Source organism: Haemaphysalis longicornis, unplaced genomic scaffold (assembly GCF_048455015.1).
Source record: "Haemaphysalis longicornis isolate Haplotype H1 unplaced genomic scaffold, Haemaphysalis longicornis Haplotype H1 scaffold_11, whole genome shotgun sequence".
Taxonomy (NCBI): domain Eukaryota; kingdom Metazoa; phylum Arthropoda; class Arachnida; order Ixodida; family Ixodidae; genus Haemaphysalis; species Haemaphysalis longicornis.
The window spans coordinates 113,846,414-113,869,526 of record NW_027526214.1 but is presented as its reverse complement, the minus strand read 5'-3'; the positions used below and the strand labels follow the sequence as shown (position 1 = coordinate 113,869,526).

At 47.5% G+C, this 23,113-nt stretch overlaps 1 protein-coding gene across 1 annotated transcript; it reads right to left on the bottom strand.

The window, feature by feature from the left end:
• Positions 1 to 12,948: 12,948 nt before the first annotated feature.
• LOC144160760 (uncharacterized) lies at positions 12,949 to 14,454 on the bottom strand. The gene is made up of 3 exons (XM_077691937.1): positions 14,202 to 14,454; positions 13,752 to 13,932; positions 12,949 to 13,114 (listed from the first exon to the last, which is right to left on the bottom strand). Exons 1-3 carry the CDS (start codon positions 14,452 to 14,454, stop codon positions 12,949 to 12,951), a joined length of 600 nt encoding a protein of 199 aa, XP_077548063.1.
• Between the last annotated feature and the right edge of the window lie 8,659 nt (positions 14,455 to 23,113).

The following is a 23,113-nucleotide window of genomic DNA, read 5'->3' as shown; positions in this document are numbered from 1 at the left end:
CAGCAACATAAAGACAGTGGATGACTATCACTCGTAATATCTCTAGAGTTTGGAGGCGTATTTGACGCATCCAAAATCCTCGCCTATTTTATGCTTTGCAATCTCATCCTTGTACCAAAAACATTCACCAAACTTCTGAAATCGTTTGTGAAAGGTCGCACCGTCTGCTTTTGAAGTGTATTGAGGACGCACTACCCACCGCCACCTCCTCAGGGCTCTCCTATCACACCACGTTTTGGATCGCATATGTGTATGAGATTCAGAAAAGGATTTTATTAGGCAATCGATGGATTACAAAATTTTTGTATACAGAAGGAGGTACCATAGTCAGGGACGTAAACGGGAACTCCTATATTAGTGAGCATAAGAAATATATTTGAAGCAGCAAACAGTAGTAGCGAAAAACAAATAAAATACATCCCATGCAACAAAAGATATTCCACAAAAGAACTGCAAAAAAAGCAACAATTATGCTAAAAAAACAATGGTAATTGAATTTTTTAAATTCAGAGATCGATAACACAACAAAACGGCAAAAAAAGAAAAGAAAGAAAGCAAAATTTATTCAGCAGGAAGTGTAATTCAACATTCCAATTGTGAGAGCGACACAAGTTGGAAAATAGCAATACTGATAGCGCAAAAAAAAACACATAGATTCGCAGCGATATATAACATCCACCAATGAGGTGATTCATCGGCAGAAGGTTGTGGAAAGGTAGCCATGAAAAAGAGAGCGACAGAGAGTAGAAAGGTAAAGAACACGAAGAAAAGTAAAAACTATTTAAATATATGGTGATTGTGGCATGGACGTGAGGAACGTTTTAAGATCTTTTTTGAATTTTCCAATTGACTGGAAAATTCTTATTTCTGGTGGTATGATGTTCCATAGCCGGATACCGGTGAAAAGAGCTGTTTGTTTGCTGTAGTTGGAATGAACAAGAGGCAAAATGAAATTGTGATTACGTGCAAACCTTGTGAAGTTAGTATTTAATAGGTTGTATTCGGGGATTATGAGCACAGGAAGCTGATTGTTGATTTGTTTAAACAATAAGACACCTAGCTTATATTTGCAACTGTTTTCAATATTTAGAATGTTGTTCTCAAGAAGGAGTGTTTTGGCGTCACTGTGGTAAGGACTGTGGGTGAGTATTCTAATACATTGGTTTTGCATATTTGGAAGAGAGGAAAGGTGGGTGCTTTAGGTATTGGCCCAAGGTGAAATACAGTAATTAATATGGGAATGAACAAAAGTGTAATATAACGACAGTAATGTAGGCCGAGAGAATACATCTCGGGCCTTAATCAAAACACGTATGCCGTACGCTATCTTCCTTCTCAGATAACAAACGTGAGAGTGAAATTTCAAATGACGGTCCAACTGAACCCCTAAAAAAACAGCCTCTTCTTCTGCTTCAATTGCAAATTGATTCAGAGATACTCGTGGGATGTAATTTATTACACGTCGGTGAGAGTGAAAAACAACGAACAGGGTTTTAGTGGGATTAATCTGTAGTTTATTATGAGAGCACCAAGCTGCCAAGCTTGCCAGGTAATTGTTTGGTTTTTCTGTAAGGGATTGGAGGCATTTATCAGTGTTGACAATTGTTGTGTCATCTGCATAAAGTAAGCAATCTGAAGTATTAAGAGAATTCGGTAGATCATTTATGTAAATTTAAAAAAAGAGAGATCCGAGAATAGAACCTTGAGGTACGCCTATATTTGTTATTTCGGGCCAAGGGTTGATTCCTGACACACAAACAACCTGAATTCTGTTGAGGAAGTATTTTTTTTATTATTAATAGTGCGGAACCAGTTACTCCTATTGCTTCAAGCTTCATAAAAAGAATGTGGTGGTTGATAGTGTCGAGCGCTTTGGTGAAGTCTACAAATACAGAGCCTGCGTAGTACCCTCCATCAATTGCTTTCTTCAGCTTATCTGTTAAACATAACAAAGTGTGGTCAGTGGAATATGCCGCGCGAAAACCAAACTGAGAAGGTGTCAGAATCTTATATTTACTGATGTAATTCGCGATGTGAATTTCAAGTAATTTTTCAAGCACTTTAATATGAAATGGTAGTATGCATATCGGGCGATAGTTAGATATTATTGCACAGTCCCCTTTTTTAAAGACGGGAACAATATTAACCCTTTTCAGTTCAACAGGAAAGATGCCAGTTTTGAAATTTAGGTTGATAATGGTTTCCAAATAATCTGAAATAGCGTGCGCAATCATTTTTTGTGGGTTGGGTGAATACCATCGAGACCAGGACTTGTTGTTTTCAGGCTACGGATGACATCATGGACTTCGTGAGATGTGGTCGGAAATAAAAAGAAAGATTGGGGCAGCCGATGTTGGGATAGATTGTAATCAGCAATGTGGATGTTATCAGTATGAAAACAATAATCGCTGAAAGCCTCAGAAATTTCTAGTGGGCTGTCATACGTGTCGTTATTATAGTGAACAGTAGTTATTCCAGAGTGCCTGCCGTTCCTGTTCAAGAAAGAGTTAACTATCTCCCATGTTTACTTTACATTAGATCCAGCATGTTCAATTTTGCGTTCATAATACAGCCTTTTTGCATTTTCCAGCCGTATTCTAAGAGCATTCAGAATCTTCTGTATCGGTCAAGTAACTTCAAATTAAAAGGCTTACGTTTTGTTTTTTTATAAAGGTTTTCTTTGGCTCTTAGTTCTTTCAAGAATTTTTCAGTTATCTAAGGGCTCTGAGAACTGACGTATATTTTTTTACATTTGCGGTTCGGTGTATGGCATTGAATATGAGATAGCAAAATAGAAGAAAACTCCGAAAATGCAATTTGGGGATCGTCTAAGGGTATCACTGAGGGCCAATCAGTGCGCTCTACAGCATCAATGAACGATTCCTTGTCGAAAACAACTCGGATGAAGGAGTTGCTGGTTGGAATGGTGTTGGTCGTGAAGCGCAGGAAAATCGGATAATGATCAGTAATGTCGGCATTAAGAACGCCTGCGTCGGGTGCAGGTGACAGATTAGAAACAGCATGATCAATTAGTGTGTGCTTACGCCAATAATGCGGCGAGTGGGAAGAGAAATTAAACATTCATAACCAAAGCTATGAAAAGCACTGGAGTAATTTAAAGAGCTAGGAGAATAAACATCAAGTAAGCTTCTATTGAAATCGCCCATAATCACTACATTTGTGTCTTCAAGAGATAATGTATGAAAACCTTCATGAAGGGCTTCACAGAAATTAATGACTGAAGAGGATGGAGATCGATAAACACATCCAAAGATAAAATTCCTATTGTCAAGGTTGCAAAAATTATGGTTTAGTGGCACCCAGACACTTTGGCAGTCCGTTACATTAAACTCTAAGTCATGTCGACGTTTATACTTAGTGGCAGAGTTGATGTACGCGGCTACACCTCCATGATTGCTATGTGCACGATTCGAGTACTCAGATTTGTAAAAAGGGAAACAGAACAAATTTTTGTCGTTGTCGGAAAGCCAGATTTCGGAGATACTGACAAGAGAGAAGGATTTTCAAAAGAGGAAAGAAGATGCTGTATGTCATCAAAATGTTTACGGATGCTTCTTGCATTTATGTGATGGCAGAGGAGGAGACAGGCGAGAGCAAGCAATTGAGTTGGTCAGTTGAGAAATAGGTAGCCATATGTGGATGTCTTAGGTTCCAAAAGAGGAAGAATTTCGGATTGGATGATTCTAGAAGATTTTAGATAGGTCAGCTTCACAAGTGATGCGGAGTACCTTGCTTTCTGTGGTTTTTCTGGCTTTAATTTGACAGTTTTCTTCCATAGGAACTTCCAGCTATTTTCCTTTTTTAGAGAACGCGCCTGAGAAAAGAGTGCCTTGTTTTTGGGGGTCAGGTGGTCGTTTATATAGACAGGGCTATCCGCGGTTTCAGGGAATCCGATATCTTTCAGGCACAGTTTAGCTTTTCGCGCCTTGCTCACGAATTCGGCCTTTTTCCCCCGGGAGCAGAAGCGAGCAAGCATGTTCTTTGGACTAGCCTTCAGGATCGTAACCCGGTGAACAACGTCGAGGTCAGAGGGTCCAGTTCAAAATCAATAGTAGCACCTATGCTCTGCATGATTGCTGTGCAGTCCTCCCGTTCCGCTACAGGAATTCCTTTGATCTCGACGCTGTTTATCCGTGAGTATTGCTCGATTTGCGCTACTTTCTGAGATAGCGCCGCATTTTGCGGTTTTAATGCCTTGTTCTCAGCAATCAGAGAGGTGTTATCAGTGCGCAACTCTTCCACGAGGCTATTCATGTGTTCAGCACTCGATTCCAGCTCGGTCAATATTTGTTGATTTCAGGAAAGTTCAGACCTGGGCTTTTACGATGAACCTGTTAAAGATAGCTTCAACCAGTTCTTTAGGACACTCATTGAGTCTAGCTTCAAGCTCAAGAACTTTTTGTTCAGCTCAGCAACAGTAGGCATTGCGCAGAATTCGGGTATGCCGTACAGATACCCGCAACAAGATCAGCGGGAGCAAGCGACAACCAAACAATATGGCAGCAACGACAGTGCAACGGGAAAGCAACCACCAAAAGAACCCTCCAGTCGTACTAACCTGCGCAGTAAAGAGGCGCGCGTAAGGCCGGGAACGATGCGTCGTCGCACTGCCGTCGCTGCCAAATGTGCCACGTCTTCGTTTCGACGTCTTTTTATGGTGGAGCCAGCCGAAGTGAAGCCGTCTAGTGGAGCACCTGTGCAGCTATCCTCGCAGTGCGAACAGAGAAGCATGACCGCCGCTCCACAAGTGTCGTCGATGACAGTGCTGCAGGCATGGTTCCACGAAAAACCGGCTGGCGTCCACGGGTCTCAGTAGATGCGTCGAAGAAGCTGCGCAGTAAAAAAGCGTGCGTAAGGCCACGAACGATGCGTCGTTGCACTGCCGTCCCTGCCAAATGCAGGATAAGCTTTGCCTGCTTACGTCTCAAGATGCATACATTTCAGCGTATGCATAGGAAACCGTGATCATTATCCATGCTAGTAGACGTCGACATTTGGAGGCGACTGCTCATGTAGCCCTCTCTAACATAACTGTGGCGAATGGGAACCTGAAAACCAGGCTTCCGGCTATCAGCGATGCCTACAAACTACTGCCGCTGGAGCCACTCTTGTGGAATGAGCCCGGCTGCCTGCAGTCGTGGCGCGCGTCCTTTTCTTTATTCAACATTCTCCCGCGGTCGAACATGATCAGGGGCTTGCTTCAAAAAAGCTCAGTAGTGGCTATGGACGACTTAATTCCCATCTCAATGAGAGGCGCAAGGAACATGAGTGAACAACTCCATCACGTCCGGGAAATAGCTGAAGAATGCACCCAAGTTTTCGGAATGCCTGGGACGAATTCTAGTGTACGAGCACTACGTCCCCCACTGGAGCCTGAGGGAAGCTTTTGCTGTTTCCTCATGAGCGGATCGGAGCAACAGGAGGTACTCTAGTTTCCATCGAAGCCAACGATGCTGTGTTACGATTTGACGGTGTCGAGACCGTCTGCGAAGCTCTTTGCCCGTGGACAGCGGTTATGGAAGGCTTAGTTGTTGAGGCAGGCACGAGCCAAAGTGGGCCATGCCACCCCATTTGTGTGGCGGCGACAGCAGATGCGGCAAGGCCACGAGTAATCAAATCGGCTGGGTTATCCTTGCTGCGACAATGTGCCTAGGCCGTCCTTCGGCCTTGTGTCAGACGCTGTATCTCGTCCGCGCAATTTCTCACGAATGGCGGCCATCTGCTCGGGTCCCCCGCAGTACAATGCAGGGCAATTTTTGAATCACTCCAGAAGAAAACCGAACTCCCGATACCAGCTTCAGACAATCCAATAGGCGCAGCTATCAAACGGGCGAGGAGCTCAAGGCGTGGGAGGGAGGTGGTTTTGATCAGTGCAATTCGGCCTTTGCTGTGCAGCGGGTTCAGTTCCCATCTTCCGCTTTCCCATGAATACGACCGGACGTAGACTGCAGTCCCATAAGCTCTCGGGCTTGCGTCGGCGAACACGTGAAGCTCTCAAATGTCGTGTTCCGTGTCCTGCATCGTTAGGCATGCCGTTGCTAGCAAATGCGTCTTAGGTCGCTGAAATCGCTGCACCAGCTGTTCCACGCATTGAGGTGAGCCGTTGGCAGTGGTGCATCCTTCAGATGCTGCAGTTTCTATAGGTCTTGGAAGATGACCTTCGCTTGAACGGTGAAAGGGGCGAGAAATCCTAGAGGGTCGTAGAGCCGTGCGAACGACTGGAGCATTGTCCTCTTTGTCAGAGGGTTTTGGGACAATAAGGTGGCGACATTGTCCGCAGTTAGCTCGACACTGTCCTCTGAGCGGTCCCAGTGCATACCGAGCAATTTCATGTTACAAGGGTCCATCCGCTCCTTCGGTTTCGAAAGCCACGTTGGGTTCAAGGAACTGGTCTTCTATGAGAGAAAGGTGGAAGCCCATTTCCTCAGTTCCATACGCCTAGAGCGCGGCCTGTAGGGGCGCCATTGAAATCCCCCTAGTGGCCCGTTTCTAAAGCAGCTGCGGGAGTCACCGGCCCGCTCTCCACTGTCACCGTTGCTTTCGGGGCCCGTTCACAACTGAGATTTACCGTTAGTAGGCGTTGGATATACATATTCATGTGGAGCCGTGATTCTGTTCGCAAATGTGGCACATTTACGAGAGTGTAAATATGTCGGATGCTATCTTATTCTGGTACATTCGGTCTGTACAAGCGCCAGGCGTGCGTCAGAGGTCGGTGTCGAAAAACCAAGATATGCATATAGAGATGATTGCGATTTCACTGTCCTGAAATTTACTAACAGTGTCTCCGTAAGCACAGTTTCCCCAGATGGTCTTGCTATGGCTATACACTACGATGTAAACAAGTTTTGTGGGCTTATATAACGTAGCGGAGCGCTCATCGGCACGCCAGTTATGTTTGCCGATATCATACCTCATATATTGGTTACTACCCTGGGCATAAACTTCCGAACATTCTAAGAAATAACTACGATGGATAATCGAAAATTATACCCGAGATCAGCGCACGACAAAAAAATGCTGGGGTGTCTTGCCGTGAGCTTAGCGCCCGCAAACATTCATATTTGCAAACATTCATACGAGCATCACGGAGAAGGCCTTCTGGAGTAACGCCCGTCCGCGAGTAAACGTTTCTTCGAAGCATAGTTATATGACGCAGGGAGCCTGCAGAATCAAGCACAAAGAGAAATCAGAGGGCCTTATCAGATATTACACTCTTCTAGCGGCACCTTTTATCAGTTGTGAACTTGCATACTTAAAAAATGCGTCCGTCGAGTGAGAACTGTTCGTTGAAGTCCCAAAACTAGAGTAAGGTGAAGAACGCGTAGCTGGTGTGTGTGATTACTAAAACGTTCATTCCTTGATTGCGCTCCGCATTTGTACACAACGAAGCTTAAGTGTCCCCTCCCTCCCCCTCTCCCCTTGCCTCGCGAATTAGCAGTGGATTTCGCACAGTATAGTCTCGTGAGTCCTACCAGAACCATCTTTCCCGACACCTATTATTGGTGTATGAGCACCCTACCAAGACGCAGCGGCTTTTGAATTGACCTAAACGTGCTATTTACTTACAGACGTCACCATAACAAGTTTGTTTAGGGCGTGGAAGGCCATAAAGAAGCGAAAGAGAAAGAAAACACTGCATGAGCTCCTATCGGCCGCGCAGCGCTAATCCCATCAACGCGCAGAGAAGCGGCGGCAGGCGGTGCCGCGATCGCAAAAATCGAGGCGTATACAGGCAATCGCCAAAATGGACCACGGTTTGGTGTAGACACGCTTGGCTTCATCAGTGTTGTCGACCCTGACGACATGTGGTGGCACCCGAACTCAACCAGCAACTTCAGTACGTGTGCGTCTAACTTCGGGCCTTTCAGTAGCACGTTGCCCAAGGATGAATGTCCGGGAAAATGGGACGACGCATCGACAATAACTCGAAGCTTCGTCGTCACAACATAACGACCCACGACACCATGGTGTGGCATATATGTTCGACCATACTCGGCCTACCCGGCGTAAGATTAGAACAACGTCTTTAGCATTTCAGAAGCTTTACTCAAATTTTTTTTCATTTCCGTACTAGCTTTTCTGTTTCTACCGGACGCGCAAAACATTTATTTTTCCGTGGATTAGTTCACTCTTCTTGGTTCTTGCTATAAGGCATGCGTGCAGATCTTTCACCTCGGAGTCCTTGGAATATACTTAACATTTTCGCGTGGCTTATATTCTTATAAAAGGCACAAGTTATTAAAGGGACACTGAAGTGATATGTAAACATTGCGGGATTACTAGCGCAAATTGTAGTCCGGAGTCCCCAGGCCATGTTTCGACCACTCTAGGCGCGTTTACGCGATTTTATTTAGTAGAAAAACTAATTCGAAAATGCTGTCCTCCTCTCTTTACGCTCGCCCATTTTCTGTGGCGTTTTCGTGTGACGTCAGGAGGGGATGAGCTGGCAATTGGCTGCGCCACGGCTGCGCTACTGCACGGCTCCCCCTGGCTCCCCGGCCGACAGAGTCAGTCGGCCCAGCGTTTCGTCCGCCGGCCGCCGGCGGGTCGTCGCAATCAAGGAGGTTAAAAAAAATTGCTTGGTCGCAATTCGTTCGCTTAGTTGAAACGAAGCCAGGACACGTTTGTGAATGGAAGAATGTGCCTTTCTTTACTTGGTTTGTTTGTACACTGTATCTAGCTCCAAGTCAAGGTCGCTTCACACAAGCGCTGCACAAGTGCACATGCGACGCTTCGCTGACTGGTACGCCAGTAGGAAAATATAAGGCCTCTTGAAGGCGGGAGAAGAGTGAGCGAAGTCAATATAGGTACTAAGGAAATAAAATCAACTGATATTTTTACCGTACGGCGTAAAACTAGGGCGCGGGAAACACTTTTTTGCGCTGGGCGAACAAGCACAGCGGTCAGCAGCACGACTACGCATCTGCGAACGCTTTTCCGTCTACGAAATGCAATTGCTAGACGTGAGCTACTGTGGAAACTCGGGCGACGCTTACTGCACGATCGCAGTACAACAAATAGTCACCTAAGCTGCTTGAAATGCCAAAACTAAATAAAAGTGTAAACCGGTTGTACAATATATACCCTATATTAAGTAGGCCTCCGCGTCCTGCTCCGTGGCTCAGTTGTCTGGGGCGCTAGGTATGTCACCCCAAATGTTTTGCAAGTCACGAGTTAGAATCCCCGTGGGTACGTGCTTTTTTTTTTTGTAAGTTAACTTTTTTGTTTTCCGCCGATGTTTTCTATATTGAGTTCACCTTTTTTTGGGCCGCAACGTTCATGGCTACACGAACTAGTTCACAAAACGCGCGCAGGCTGGCACTGGCGCGCTAGCGAGTTTTCGTTGGCGTGCTGTTGCCATAAGCACCGACTGCTTGCAGGCAGTGGGCACAGGCCAGAATGAACAGACCCTTGGCCTGGTGCGAACACGCTTTTTACGATACAGGCATGAGGGAGGCAAGCTCCAAATATGGGGGAAAAGCGCATGACATTTGGGCGTCTGCGGGTACGCGGAGGGCGTTCATGCACTGCGTAGGTCTCGGCTAGTGAATGCTACGACTACAAGCCATCCTGGGAGGCTTATCTTGTGCATTTTACAGCCGACAACATGGCAGAAGCGCGGTACGATGATTACTGAGATATTGAGAATGCCCATCCAACAACGCCATTGGTTATGTTTTACAGAACCGAAACCGAAACCGAAACTTGTGTGATTGCTAACCTTGGGCATCGTCCAATCACGGCGCCCCTCCTCCCAACGTCACAGCCTTAGTTGGTGCGGCCGCCGCAAACCGCGCATGGTAGTTTTTCTTCTTTCGCGCTTTGTAAAATAATTACCGATTTGTCAACCGGATAAACGATGAAAAGTGTGCTAATTTGAGCCAGTCTACGCAGTGCAAGCAAAAACGGGAGCTTGACAAATTCACTTCAGTGTCCCTTTAACAGGTATTGGGTAATCACAATCCCAAAATATATTTTTCTACGACGCATATATTCCATATGAGGCCGCATTCGTTGTCCGCGCTGTAAAACCAAACACACCTCTCCCTGTGCCAGTATTAGGTTTAAACGCGGCGACAATAGATCCCTTGCAAAAACACTGGCAACACTGCGATCCGCCAGGCTATCGCCATCGCCATCGCCGCCGAGTTTCGTGTGGCGGCCACGGTGAAGGAAAGAACGCCGCTTCTGTGCAGTACAACGTGCTTGAACCTAGAGCTGCTAGAACTCTACGTCGTCGTCGCGCACTAATCGAGCGGCGTCCGAGGTTCTAGAGCCTTTTATTTGGTTTCGTGCTAGAGTAGCGATCAATTTAGAGTATCGGAATTAGCCACGCAGGAAAAGCGATCATCGCTCCTGGTTGTGGAAGCTGTGCGCTGGTCGGTGCACCTTTCATCGGCGTTTTTACAACCATAAATGCACTCGAGACAAGTGGGTGAATATGCCAACGCACTGCTGTGTTCCCGTCTGCAAGCAGTACGGATACATTTACAAATCTGGACAAAAGGTACGTACGTGCAGTACATCAGACGGCGCATTGCGCACGATTGTCGCATGTGGTTTATTCGCGGATTAATATATTTTGGCTCGGAGGTACTCTGGATTGCGGTATTTTATCGCGCGTTTGCCCTTTGGTGTTGCTTGGCGGACGTTCAGTGCATCCGTGGCCAGGCGGCGTACATTGCACGATGTCCCGAGTGCGCATTCATTTCCTTCACAAGTTTCTGTATTCCGGCTCGTTATTTAACTGTGCCAGCAAGTTAATCTAGATGGGGGACAACCAACGAGCCTAGACGAGCGTCAGATGTAGCCATCAATGCTGCGAACGTTTACTGCTTTTCAGCAGCTTTCACGAGCCGCTGTCCTACGCTGTTGGTGAAGATTGTAATGTTTTGGTGAAGATTGTGAAGATTGATTGTGAAGATTGTGAAGATTGAAGATTGGTGAAGGTTGTAATGTTTTATTTATGCTACCTTGCAGTAGTTCTTTTGCGGGAAGCTTTCTTACGCAAAAGTTGCGTTTGCAGGGCGCCTTGCGGCACAAGAAACAAGACCAATCTTGATAAGTGCTCTTTATTTTCAGGTGTCATACCACAGGTTCCGAAGAGATGTGGGCCTCAAGAAAAAATGGATTGCAGCCATCAAGAGGGGTGAGGGGCCACTGTTTCGAGTCTCTAAGGCAACTAAAGTGTGCTCCTCGCACTTCCTAGCCACAGACCTTTGTACAAATGTGGGTAGTGGCCATCGCCTACTGCTGGAGTCAGCTGTGCCGTCGATTTTTCCCCTCCGGATGACGAAGCCTCCAAGAAAATTGCCTCGCCAGCGAGGAGGCTCAACTATTCCTGCCCCCAAGCCAAAGAAACGGGTTCATGCACATGCGGATGGCTAGCCGCCAATCGACGTCGAATGTCGGGAGTTGTTCAGCACTCCTGAAGAGAACCAGCTTCCTCTAAAAGAGGTGGTTGTATAAGACGAGAACCTGCCTCAGCCGTACACTTCTGGCAACCACTGCGGTTGCAGAAAAATAACTTCTGCACTTGAGGCCACGCTCGCCGCAACCAGTGACGGGGAATGGAAGCTCGTTACTCACTGCCGCATCCTACCGCATCACGTTTCACCCCTCCACAGCTGAAGCTCACGCCATCGCCGATGCCGCAACCACAGCCGGTACCACCTCGCATCTTATCATCCTTATCAAATCCCAGCAAGCCCGGCGTGTATACCAAGCTAGTCTCGCTCCCTTGCCCGCCATACCAATTCTGCAAGGTTTACCTGTTGCACTCCTCGACATTGTCGGGGTCCCTGCCCATTTGAGACTCGTAAGGAACGAAGTAGCCAATGCTACCGCCCTCCAGCTCCATTTCCGGGCTTCCCTAGACACCTACCCCGTGGACAGGATAGTGCTGTCCACCCCGCCATGCCGGCTCAGTGGCTGCTGAGCACGAGGTCGCAGTTTCGAGTCCCGGCCGCGGTGGCCACTTTTCTGATGGAGGCGAAAAGTGAAAACACCCGTGTGTACGAGATTTCGGCGCAAATTAAAGATCCCCATGTGGTCAAAATTAATCTAGAGCCCTCGATTGCGGCGAGCCTCATCACCTCCGTTCCTTCGGCGTGTTAAACCCTACGATCAATCAATGGATGGCCAACCTTGGATGGCAAACCTTGTTTGCCATCCACGTGCTTTCGTTGCGCATAACACAGTGAGAACTTCCTTCTGCATGAGATAATATTGAAAGAAATAAAAAAATCGAATAAACAGTTTTTAAAGTGTGACATGCAGTGATGAACACTTGTATTCCAGAATAAACAGGGGCCTGGTGACCGCCACCTTCTAGACGTGGTAGAAGCGTGTTAAAAAGAAGTAGTTAAGCTGGTCCTTCATTGCCTCCGATTCGGCCTGCATGAGCCGAATCCGCTCAATCAGAACGAATTTCTTTCCGTAGGCGACAAAGTCACCCCAGCTAAGTCCCAACTGGGCCAACATTTGGCCAACTATCTGTGCATATTATTACTCGTCTTATTTCAGCTTGTTTTCTTATTTGGAGGACATTGGCCACATTTCAAAATTGTAAATTCTGTAACACAATCTAAAAAATAGTCCGCCAAGCCCGCCAAACCACGCCAGTGTTTTTTTGTTTGTTTCCTTCTTGGTTTTTTTCTCTCTCTTTTTTTCTTTTCTGCCCACCTCTCCCTAGAGCCTGTTCTCCCTACATCCTCGACCCCTAGCAGAGAAGCATGTAGGTGATCACAAACGCCGGCAAAACTCTCTGCTTTTTCAATAAAGAGCCTTCTCTCTCTCTCTCTCTCTCTCTCTTTTCAGCCTTGAACTATTCTCTGTGAGCTCACTGCAGTAACAGCAGCTCGCCAGCTCCTCCCCTTTTTTGTCGCGAAAGGTGTGCGGGCACTTAATATTCAGCACCCCATACTACCCTTCGGTTGGATCGAACACGAGCCTGTCGGGCGATGTACCAAGCCAAGGGAAGGCGGGGTTCCCAAGAAGGCCGCAGTGCAGAACGGTGACGTCGTGTCCCATGGTACGGAGCACCTCCTCATAGCGCTTTGCAGCCATGGCTTCGTTGGCGATGTTGTACCTGCATACACGTTAAGAACAGCATGTCATAGCACTGCCAAATACAAACTTCAAAGATGGTATACTCTTGACAGCCTTAAACATTCATGTGCAACTAGCCTGGCACTATAAACGCGTTATATACAGGGCGGCTACTACAGTGATGCTGAACAACACAGGCCACTTAATTGCCATCTGTTGCCTTCAATATGCAAGAAATTCGAGGAAAACATCGCCTTAGGAACACAAATATTGGGTTCCTCAGGCACCTGTGCACAGCACAACAGCTTGCTAGACCCCCCCCCCCCCCCCCTGAGTCTATGAAGCTTCGGGTCATTGCTTTTCGTGCCTGCGTTCAGGCATTATAAACGTTTACTGTCTCACCTAGCCTGCCCTCAAAACACTACGAATGTATACAAAGCACAATAGCAATGAAGAGAGGTTTCTTGAGAACTCTGTTTCTCAAGTTTCTGTGCCGCACAATTAAACACCCACAATACGTTACAAACATTAAATTTAACTAAGTTCGAGAAATATTAAACATGTTTACAGCAAACAAGAAAACAGTGGGGAAAAAACGTTTTTCAAAGTGTTTAGGCACGCTAGAATTCTCCGCATCATGTTATCATTACAAATGAGATTTCAAGTAGGTTATGCACCTGAATGGAGCCACCCCTGAAAGGTCTCTGCTGGCTGTCAGAGATTGTAGTCCTTTCAAGGACCACTCCCTCCTTGCGAGCACAACACCAACGTTTGAAGACGTCAGCCTCAGGCTCCGCTCTTTCGCCCACGTTACGCTGTCCGACTGCTGCCGCGTGTTGCGCTCCAGGGCCAGGGATGCTTGCCAGAGAAAACAGGCAAAAATGGTAACCTCTTTGTACTGCGGCTCATTCAATTACTCTAAACAAGATAAGCTTCGTTTAGTTATAACCAGGGCACGAAACCTAATGTACCTGCTGTGCCTATACAAAATGCTGGAAAATATGACACACAGAAGTTTGCATCGTTTTAGTGCGGCAGAAGCGAGTGCCCATGAGTAAGCAACGACTTAGTGGGTCTTGGCACTGCTTGCAAAAGATAAGGTTGGCATACCTCAAGAAATCCACTGCCTCTTTGGTGAGTGGCTGGTTGCCACAGCTGCACATCCTTGAAAAGGTCGACTGGAGGCACTAGCTTGGAATACGGCACGTACACCGGCAGAATGCCCGACGTCTGTGCACTGAAGCCGTGCGGCAGCAGTGCCTGCTGGTAAGCAAGGGGCGACGATGCTGGGGCCAGGCCGTATTTTGTTTCCTTACACAGCTGCCCCGGTGTGAGCAGCAGACCCCGGGCGAAGGCGTTGCTCGGATTTCGGGCCAGCATCTTTTGGCACAGCCTCTCCTTTGCCGCCGCTTGCTGTGCCACAGTGCGTGGGTGTGTCCGGCTCTCTGTTTGTCTTGCCAGCAGGGGAACGCTCAGGCCGCCTTCCGTCATGCTCCCCCAGTCAGTGCCTTGGATGGAGCTCCCCATTATGGCACTGTCACGTGGCACTCTCCAATTCTGGGGCAAATCATTGCACGCAATGTGCAGGGGCGCTTCTCTGAAGCCCCTCGATTGCAAAAAGCCAACCGTCCGCAGCATGCCCAATAAATGGTTGCAGGCAACCTTAACTGCAGTGCATTCACAGTTGCCATCAACAACTTCGCCGTGCTGGCCAATTGCCGCTGGAACAGGATATGGCGAAGCGTTCTTATTCTTGCTCCGATGGCCCTGTGCTCGAACGAACACAAGTGCATTGCTGGAAAGAAGTGTTCGGAAATTGGTGACTTCTAGCAACTTTTAAATGCTGCAACTAAAACAACCAGTACAAACACAGATGCTGCAACACTCACCACTACCACCCATAAAATGGGTGTGTTTTTTTAATGCTTCACCTCCTAATTTTCTAGCTCCCATTTGCTTATCCGCCCCCTCTCCACCTCTCTGCGTTCGTGTTCTTACTCCTCTGCCCCACCGCTACGATCCCCCACCAGTAACCACTTTCGAGGGAGCTAATGAAAGGCAGCAGTTCTGTTGTCTCTAAAGCTCGTGCTTTCGATCTGAAACAAGCGAGGCCAGTGCTTTAGCCCCGTATCAAGGCTGGCGAACACAAAACGGGACACTGAAAAGCGATGTTGGTAAAACATCTTTGCTAGATGCGGGAAGCAACTGTTTCGGTACTGCATGACTGTCCTGCTCGTGTAGGTACGTACACACTCAGTTTTGCGCGGCGCAAACACCCTCGTGAATTGACCTCCCCACCCTTGCAGAAGCGCGAGTAAGTCTCGCGGTGTTTTTCTTCTGCCGAATGGCTGCTCATGGTTTACAAACTTTTCTATGGCGCGCGTAGGAAAGCTGAAGTCGTCGCGCTACGAACACGGGAAGAGCAAAAAGGTGGCTGGACGGGCGACCCTTCGTTCTGCCACACTTGCTCGGGTTGTGTTAAACAATGATACTATACAACTTCACATGTACTGGTGACTGGTGCACCAGCGGCTGAAAGAAAGTCGTAAAGGCAAAGAAAAAAGTCGTACCTTCGCTGGGAGTCGTTCGTTCTAAATGTTGACGGGAGCACGTACGACTCGACGCTAAAGTTATAGCTTCTTTCGAGGCAGCGTTGTGTCGTAGATCTACTCGCGTAAAGCACTCTGAGCTTCTCCCCCCTCAGTGGAGGAACGCTAGATATATTGTTTTCCCAGCCGGTGATGGCGCAAACAATCGCTTTGCTCGCGCTTGTCATGCTGCTAACTCGTGCAGAGCAACGCAGAGCGAACGTGAGGAAGGAAGGAGTTTCCTTCACCATGGCGGCGGTGCGCAGTGTTGCCAGCCGCGCACAGGGTTGACGCCTTTTTGAAAGGGTTCTATAGAATACACTTGTACTGGATGTATTCGGAGGTGACAGCGGTGGTATGCTGCTGCCGCCGCATACGCCCGTACCAGCGGCCAAGAAGGGCGCAGACCCATGTTTCTGGATAGCTATTGTTGTTTTTTCAGCACCCTTTCAACACGCAGTGGCTTTTTAAGTGACCTAAACGTACTATTTACTTACAGAAGTCACCATTACAAGTTTGTTTAGGACGTGGAAGGGAAAAAAGAAGCGAAAGAGAACCAAAACACTGCATGAGCTTCTATCGGCCGCGGAGCGCTAATCCCGTCAACGGCGCGGAGAAGGTGCGGCAGGCGGCGCCGCGATCGGGAAGCTCGAGGCGTACACAGGCACCCGCCAAAATGGACCTCGATTCGGTGTAGACCCGCTTGGCTTGATCCGTGCTGTCTACCCTGACGACATGTGGCGGCAGGGCAACTCAACCAGCAACTTCAGTACGTGGGCGTCCAACTCCGGGCCTTTCAGTAGCACGTTGTCCAAGGATGAATGTCCGGGAACATTGGACGACGCGTCGAAAATAACTCGAAGCTTGGTCGTCACAACATCACGACCCACGAGACCATTGTGTGGCATATATGTTCGACCATACCAAACAGGCAGCGGAAGAAGGACGGGACAAAAGTAGAATTAACGACGACACAGCGCTAAACTTTCAACTGAATTTTATAAGAAAGAACACATATATTTATACTCCATGATTGGACGAAGAAAGCCCAAGATTCCTGTCGGAGTGTGTGTACGTGTATTCTAGGACTGAAGGCACGGGGCGAAGCCTCATTCATCTCGTTCAATGGTGGACTTTTCTGTGAAGAATAAGCTGCATGCTATGGTCGCAGGCAAGGAAGGGTGTTTTGTAGTCCTCGATGAATCGGCTTACCTCGGGAAGGCAAAGGGTGCGTTAGGAAAGAACTCCGTTAGAAGAACAGACACTAAGGCTAGTAAAGTTAAGGAGCGGGCAGTTGCACTTTTAGATGGGCACCCCCTGGAGGGACTTGCGACGTCCGTGAAGAAGTTCAAATGCCATGTTTTAGAGGTATTCTTTCCTGCCAAAACACACAAAACATACGTACCGTTCCGTACTATAGTGTCATAAAATAAGACATGGCGGTCTTCCGTATCAGCGTAACTGCAGGGGCACTTGAATTATTTATGCTTATAAGATCCGTGCAGGGTATCAACCTCTCAAGAAGTAGTGCAGTTTTTGCAAGAGGAACATCCTGGAACTTGCTGAGTATTTAGTGTGGATGTGATGGTTTTATACTATTCCATACCACACAACGAGCTACTGACAACCGTAAAAGCATGCATCACTGAAGAAACTGATGAGTTTAAGTTTGTCAACGCTTGCGGTGTCCAAGTAAGCAGTTTCGTGGAGATTCTGACCTTTTACCTTACTTCTACTTTTTTCGAGCAGCGCAAAAAATTGTACACACAAAAAAGTGCACTAAGGTGTTTAGGTACGTGGATGATTTTCTTTTTCTTACGGAGCCGTGTCACGTTGTTAGTAGGGTGCGTGATGTCCTGAAAGTTTTCAAGGAGTGTGGCCATGAACTTAAGTTCACGTTTGAACTTTCCCAAGAAAACCAAAATCCAGTTCATTCATCTTAAGGTGATTGATTTGATTGATTGTAGGGTTTAACGCACCGACGCAACGCAGGCGATGAGGCGTCCGTTGTGGAGGGCTCCGGATTAATTTCGACCACCTGGAGATCTTTGACGTGCGCCGAAATCTCATAGTGACGGGAATTTTTGCTTTTCGCCTCCATCAGAAAAGCGGCCGCCGCAGCGGGAATCGAGCCTGCGACCTCGTGCTCAGCAGCACAACACCTTAGCCACTGAGCCACCGCACCGGCTTGATCTTAAGGTCGTTCTTGATTTTAACTATGTATGCTGGCAGTACAACCCTATGTCGCAAAAGCCTGAATTGAACTTTAATTATGGGCATTCTAAAATTGTGAAGGCCGGCATAGATGTCTCCTACCTCAGCAACGTATTTCCAAGGCCTGTGCGCATAAGTATCATATCAGTTTAGTGCGCAAACGGAAAGGTTGTGTAAGGCTCGTTATGACAAGCAAGTTATGCATCTTGCGGTAGGAATAGTTCAGAAATGGGTGAAATGTGCGTCTGTGATGTGAGAAAATCGTCAGAGTGAATGCGAAAAGAAGATCTTATCCATCATACTCTATGTAAAAGTATTGTCGCATGGTTTAAAATGTAGCTGGAAGGTACGGAGTAAACGTATTGTTCTCTGCGCCAAATATATTAAGTAGAGTATGCAAAGCAGTTGGAAACAAGTTATCAGGAGCCGCCAAGGATACACGCTGTGAAGTCAAACACGTCTCGCCTTCCGTTCTCTACAGCGTGGCAGTGGTGTATATAATCCCGTTTTGGTGCCACCAAAAAGTGTATATCGGGCAAACGGGGCGCTGCCTAAACCTGAGACTCTGGAAGCACAAGCCCACGTTGCAAGGTGACAAGTATTCAGATGTTTCTCTCCATTTTGCGATGTGTGGATGTGTCCCTGTCTTTCAAGACACCGTAATAATTGCTAAGAACAAGGACCAACCTGTACGGGAAATTTTGAAGCGTATCAATTTAGAAAAATCGGAGATAAGTGCGTCAGAGTTGCGTCAGTGTCGTTAGCTGAAAGTGAATATGTTTTCTTGACTGGTCGACGGCATTATAGAGCCATCGAAAAGCCCCTGGGCTGCTCAAGTCGTACTCGTTAACAAGAAAATTACGCCCACCTCCCCTCGCGGGAACCCTGGAGTGATGCAACGCATCTCATAGGGGGTTCCATTGGCGTTTTCAATCGTATTGATTACGCTTATAGCAGGGATTCTCACGCGAAGAGAGGTTGGCGTACTTTTTCATTTTCACCATGCAATGCACATGCAGTACACGTATGCTCAGGCACGGCCTTTATTGCAGACGAGAATGAGTGCCTTGTGGTCCGTAAAGTGCACCGTTATGGGTTCGACGATTGCATCAAGCAATCGTCGAGTACTGCGATAGAGTGCAAGCGTAATGCGGACGACCATCGACTGAGACCTTCGCAGCGCGGCATGCCGCTTTATAATCGCAGCGCCCGAAGCAGAGGAGAGCGCGGAGAGAGAGGGTACTGCAAATGCGCAGCGCCCGCAGCGCCGAGCGCAGCGACGCCCACCGGCGCCTAGCAACAGCGTGAGAGCGCGCTGCGCCAACCCGCAGCTGTTTGGGAGAGAGGAGAGGCGCAGCTGTGCGGACAACGCCGGCCAGACGCAGGAAGGACAGAGGGGCGACCATGAGATGCTCGACCATATCTCCCACGCCAAGTACTTCTCATCGATGGATCTGAAGAGACCAGCTACTGGCACATTGTTGTGGACGAGAGAGACCGAGACAAGACTGCATTTATAACCCCGGACGGCCTATACGAATTCAAGGTGATGCCTTTTGGGCTCTGCACGGCGTAGCAACCTTTCAGAGAGTCATGGACACTGTGCTAGCAGGCCTGAAGTGGCATGCCTGCTTCGTATACCTCGACAATTTTGTGGTGTTGGCCCGGAAATTTGACGAACACCTTGCAAGGCTGGAGTCTGTACCCGAGGGCATTCGCACATCGGCGTTATTGCTGAAGCCTGGTAAGTGTCGCTTCACGTGTGAAGAACTGAGGTTTTTGGGCCACGTCATCAACTCGCAAGTGGGATCCCTGCAAGGCTTGGGAGTGGGCAAGTTGGGGCAAGATGGGATGCCTGACCCGGAAAAAACTTAATACATAGCAAACTTCCCAAGACCCAAGAAGGGCGTGCGAAGGTTTCTCGGACTGTGCGCATACTACCGGCGCTTCGCCGCAAACTTTGCCCGCTTTGCCGAGCCAATAAGGCGCTTGACGAAAGATCGCACCCCTTTCAGCTGGGAAAACCACCAGGAAAAAATTACACCATCTTCCCACGTGGGAACCCTGAGGGGATGCAAAGCCGTGGAGTAGTATCCTGTTAATTGGTTGTTAGAGTAAAGACACGTGTAATAAATGTCTTCTTTATTGATCGAGTAGTGGGGAACGTTTTGCGGCTTCTGGTTCTCGAAGCAAGGAATCCGCTGTTTGACGCTGGCGTTTCGAAGTGTTCTCACATTGCCAAGCGCCATCTGAATCATCTGCTCGCCGCTGGCGTTTCAAAGCGGCCTCTCGTTCTCAAAGCGAGGAATCCGCTGCCATTTACGGTGGGCGTCGCCAACTCTCCTCTGTGCAGCCATGTCTTCGGATGGGCTCGTGGTTCTGACAGTGTTCTGGCCGGCGCTACTTGAAGGTGTGCCAACCAGTTCGCTGATGGAATCGTTAGCGTCCATTTCAAGTCATCGGACGGCGCAGTACCAAAGAAGCAACTGAGCGGAGCGCGGACGGGGTGTATTTGCAGAGCAGAGGGAGTGGAGACGAGGAGCAGCGCGCACGCGCGTGATTGGACAGCTGATAGGGAGAGGGGAGAGAAGGAGCAGCGCGCGTAGTTCACAGGTGGTGTGAAGAGGAGGGGCAGAGCGCGCTAGCGCACAGGTGGTGTGGAGAAGAGAAGGTGAGAGAGTGGCGTTAATACAGCTGTTATGGAGAGGAGGAGAGTTGCGGACGCCGGCTGATGGAGGGTCGACTAAGAGGTTGATTGATTGTGGGGTTTAACGCGCCGACGCAACGCAGGCGATGAGGCGCGCCGTAGTGGAGGGCTCCGGATTAATTTTGACCACCTGGGGATCTTTATCGTGCGCCGAAATCTCGTGCACACGGGCGTTTTCGCTTTTCACCTCCATCAGAAAAGTGGCCGCCGCGGCCGGGAATCGAACCCGCGACCTCGTGCTCAGCAGCGCAACGCCTTAGCCACTGAGCCACCGCGGTGGGTCGACTAAGAGGTGGTTTGCATCTAAAAGCATTCAGCGAGCTCCAAGAACGCCTGCAATACCCGCCCGTGCTCGCTCATTTCGACGACAACGCCGAAACGAAAATGCACACGGGCGCCAGCGATAAAGGCTTGGGTGCCGTCCTCGTCCAAAAGCAGAGCGGTTCGAGTATGTAATGGCCTACGCCAGCCGGGGTCTTTCGAAGGGGGAGCAAAACTACTCAGCCTCTGAAAAAGAGTGCCTCGCTATTATATATGGGCTATTTAAAAATCTCGGCCATACGTGTATGATTTACCATTCAAGGTTGTGACAGACCACAATGCGCTGTGTTGGCTCACCAATTTATTTTATTTTATTTATTTTTATTTATTTATTGGTACCTTAAGGGCCCTTTTGGGGTATTACATGAGGGGTGGGCCGGAAAATAGGCAGGCAAAATACAGTGCAATGATGTAAACAATAAGGGTTACACGTCATGACACAAATCTTGTATCGCAGACCTAAAACGAGTGCTATCAGTAATAACGGCGATGTCGGCAGGAAGATTGTTCCATTAATTCGCTGTATGAACAAAAAATGAACGTTGAAAAGTTGTAGTGTGAGCGCGTGGTGGGTAAACAGCCTTACGATGGCTGTGGCGCGATGTTTTAGGAGGGGGTAGGATGAACTGATTGTTTGGGGGCAAGGTATAAAAGAACCGGTGATAAAGAGACAGGCGTGCTATCTGTTGACGGGAGGTGAGAGCAGGGAAAAGAAGTTGCGATTTTAATGCCGAGACGCTTGAGTTCAATTCAACAACAACAACAGTGAAGCACAATGCAGCGGCCCGTGGGCTAAAGGCGATATACCACAACGTCATACAGCTGCAGCAGCTGTATGACGACGTGATCGCCTGACTGGGCCCGTAGGGCAGCTGCACACGACACACAGCAACATAATTTCCGTTCAAATTATACAATATAATAAAAGTGAAAAACAGCTTAGATACTAAAAATAAAGGGTTTGTTATCCGATACAAAGAAGGAGGATCATGGTAACAAATAACACAAAAAGGCCTAGTAGCAACAACAACCTATACAGCAGAAATAAAGGTTTCATATACTCTACATACCCAACTTGTGAAAAACACATGACATACAGGGATACAATTGATAACGTAACGGGGGAGTGTCATATATACTGCAGAAACATAACATTTAATTGTTTTCTAAGTACACGCATGGATGGAGATTTATCTATAACTTCGATTACATTCGGGTGCTGGTTGAGAAGATTAGGAATCTGCCAAGATAAAATTTGTTCTCCATATTTAGTTCTCGTTCGCGGTGTTTTAAAACTATTATGCCTTAAATTATAGCGGCATTCAACATCGACATACATTGAGAAGAATAAATCACGGTCACGTTTTATTTCAGAGAACACAATTTCTGAGAGTCGTAATTTGTACAGGTAGTGAATTGGAAGGATCCGAAGCTGCCTGAAATAAGGAGACGTATGTTCATACCTAGCCAGGTTTGAGATGAATCGGATTCCTTTTTTCTGCATGATGTGAAGACTGTCAATGTTGAATTTCGATGAGTTGCCCCATACTAATAGACAGTAGTCTATGCGCGATTGAATTGTACTGAAGTAAAGTTGGCGTCTTAGATGCTCAGGTAGCAGTGAACGAAGCTTGTTCAATAAACCTATCGAATATGCGATCTTATGTCGTACATTATTTACATGGGATGTCCATTTGAGGTTTTCGTGAAATTGCACACCGAGGAATTTATGTTCAGGAACGCGTTCGACTACCTGTGTACGAAAGGTCACATTGTCGTTAATGTAAACTGGTTTGTTAATAGAGGAAAACAGAATATATTTTGTTTTATTGGTATTCAGTTTAAGCTGGTTTGCATAGAGCCAGTTTGACAAGTTTTCAAGCCACAGGTTAGCTGTACTTATTAGCGACGGTATATCATCCGCTGAAAAAAACACCGTTGTATCGTCGGCATACAGAACAATGTCTTGGGTAGCAACAATAGCTGTTATATCATTAACATAGAGTAAAAATAAAACTGGACCTAAAATAGATCCTTGTGGTACACCGAATAAAATTTTATTTAAGTCAGATTTTTCGTTGTTAATAAAAACATATTGAGAACGGCCTGTTAAGAAGTTTTGTATCAGATCAAGAGAGATGCCTCGTATGCCATAGTGAGGTAATTTTGCGAAAAGTATGTCGTGCTTAAGGGAATCAAATGCTTTGCT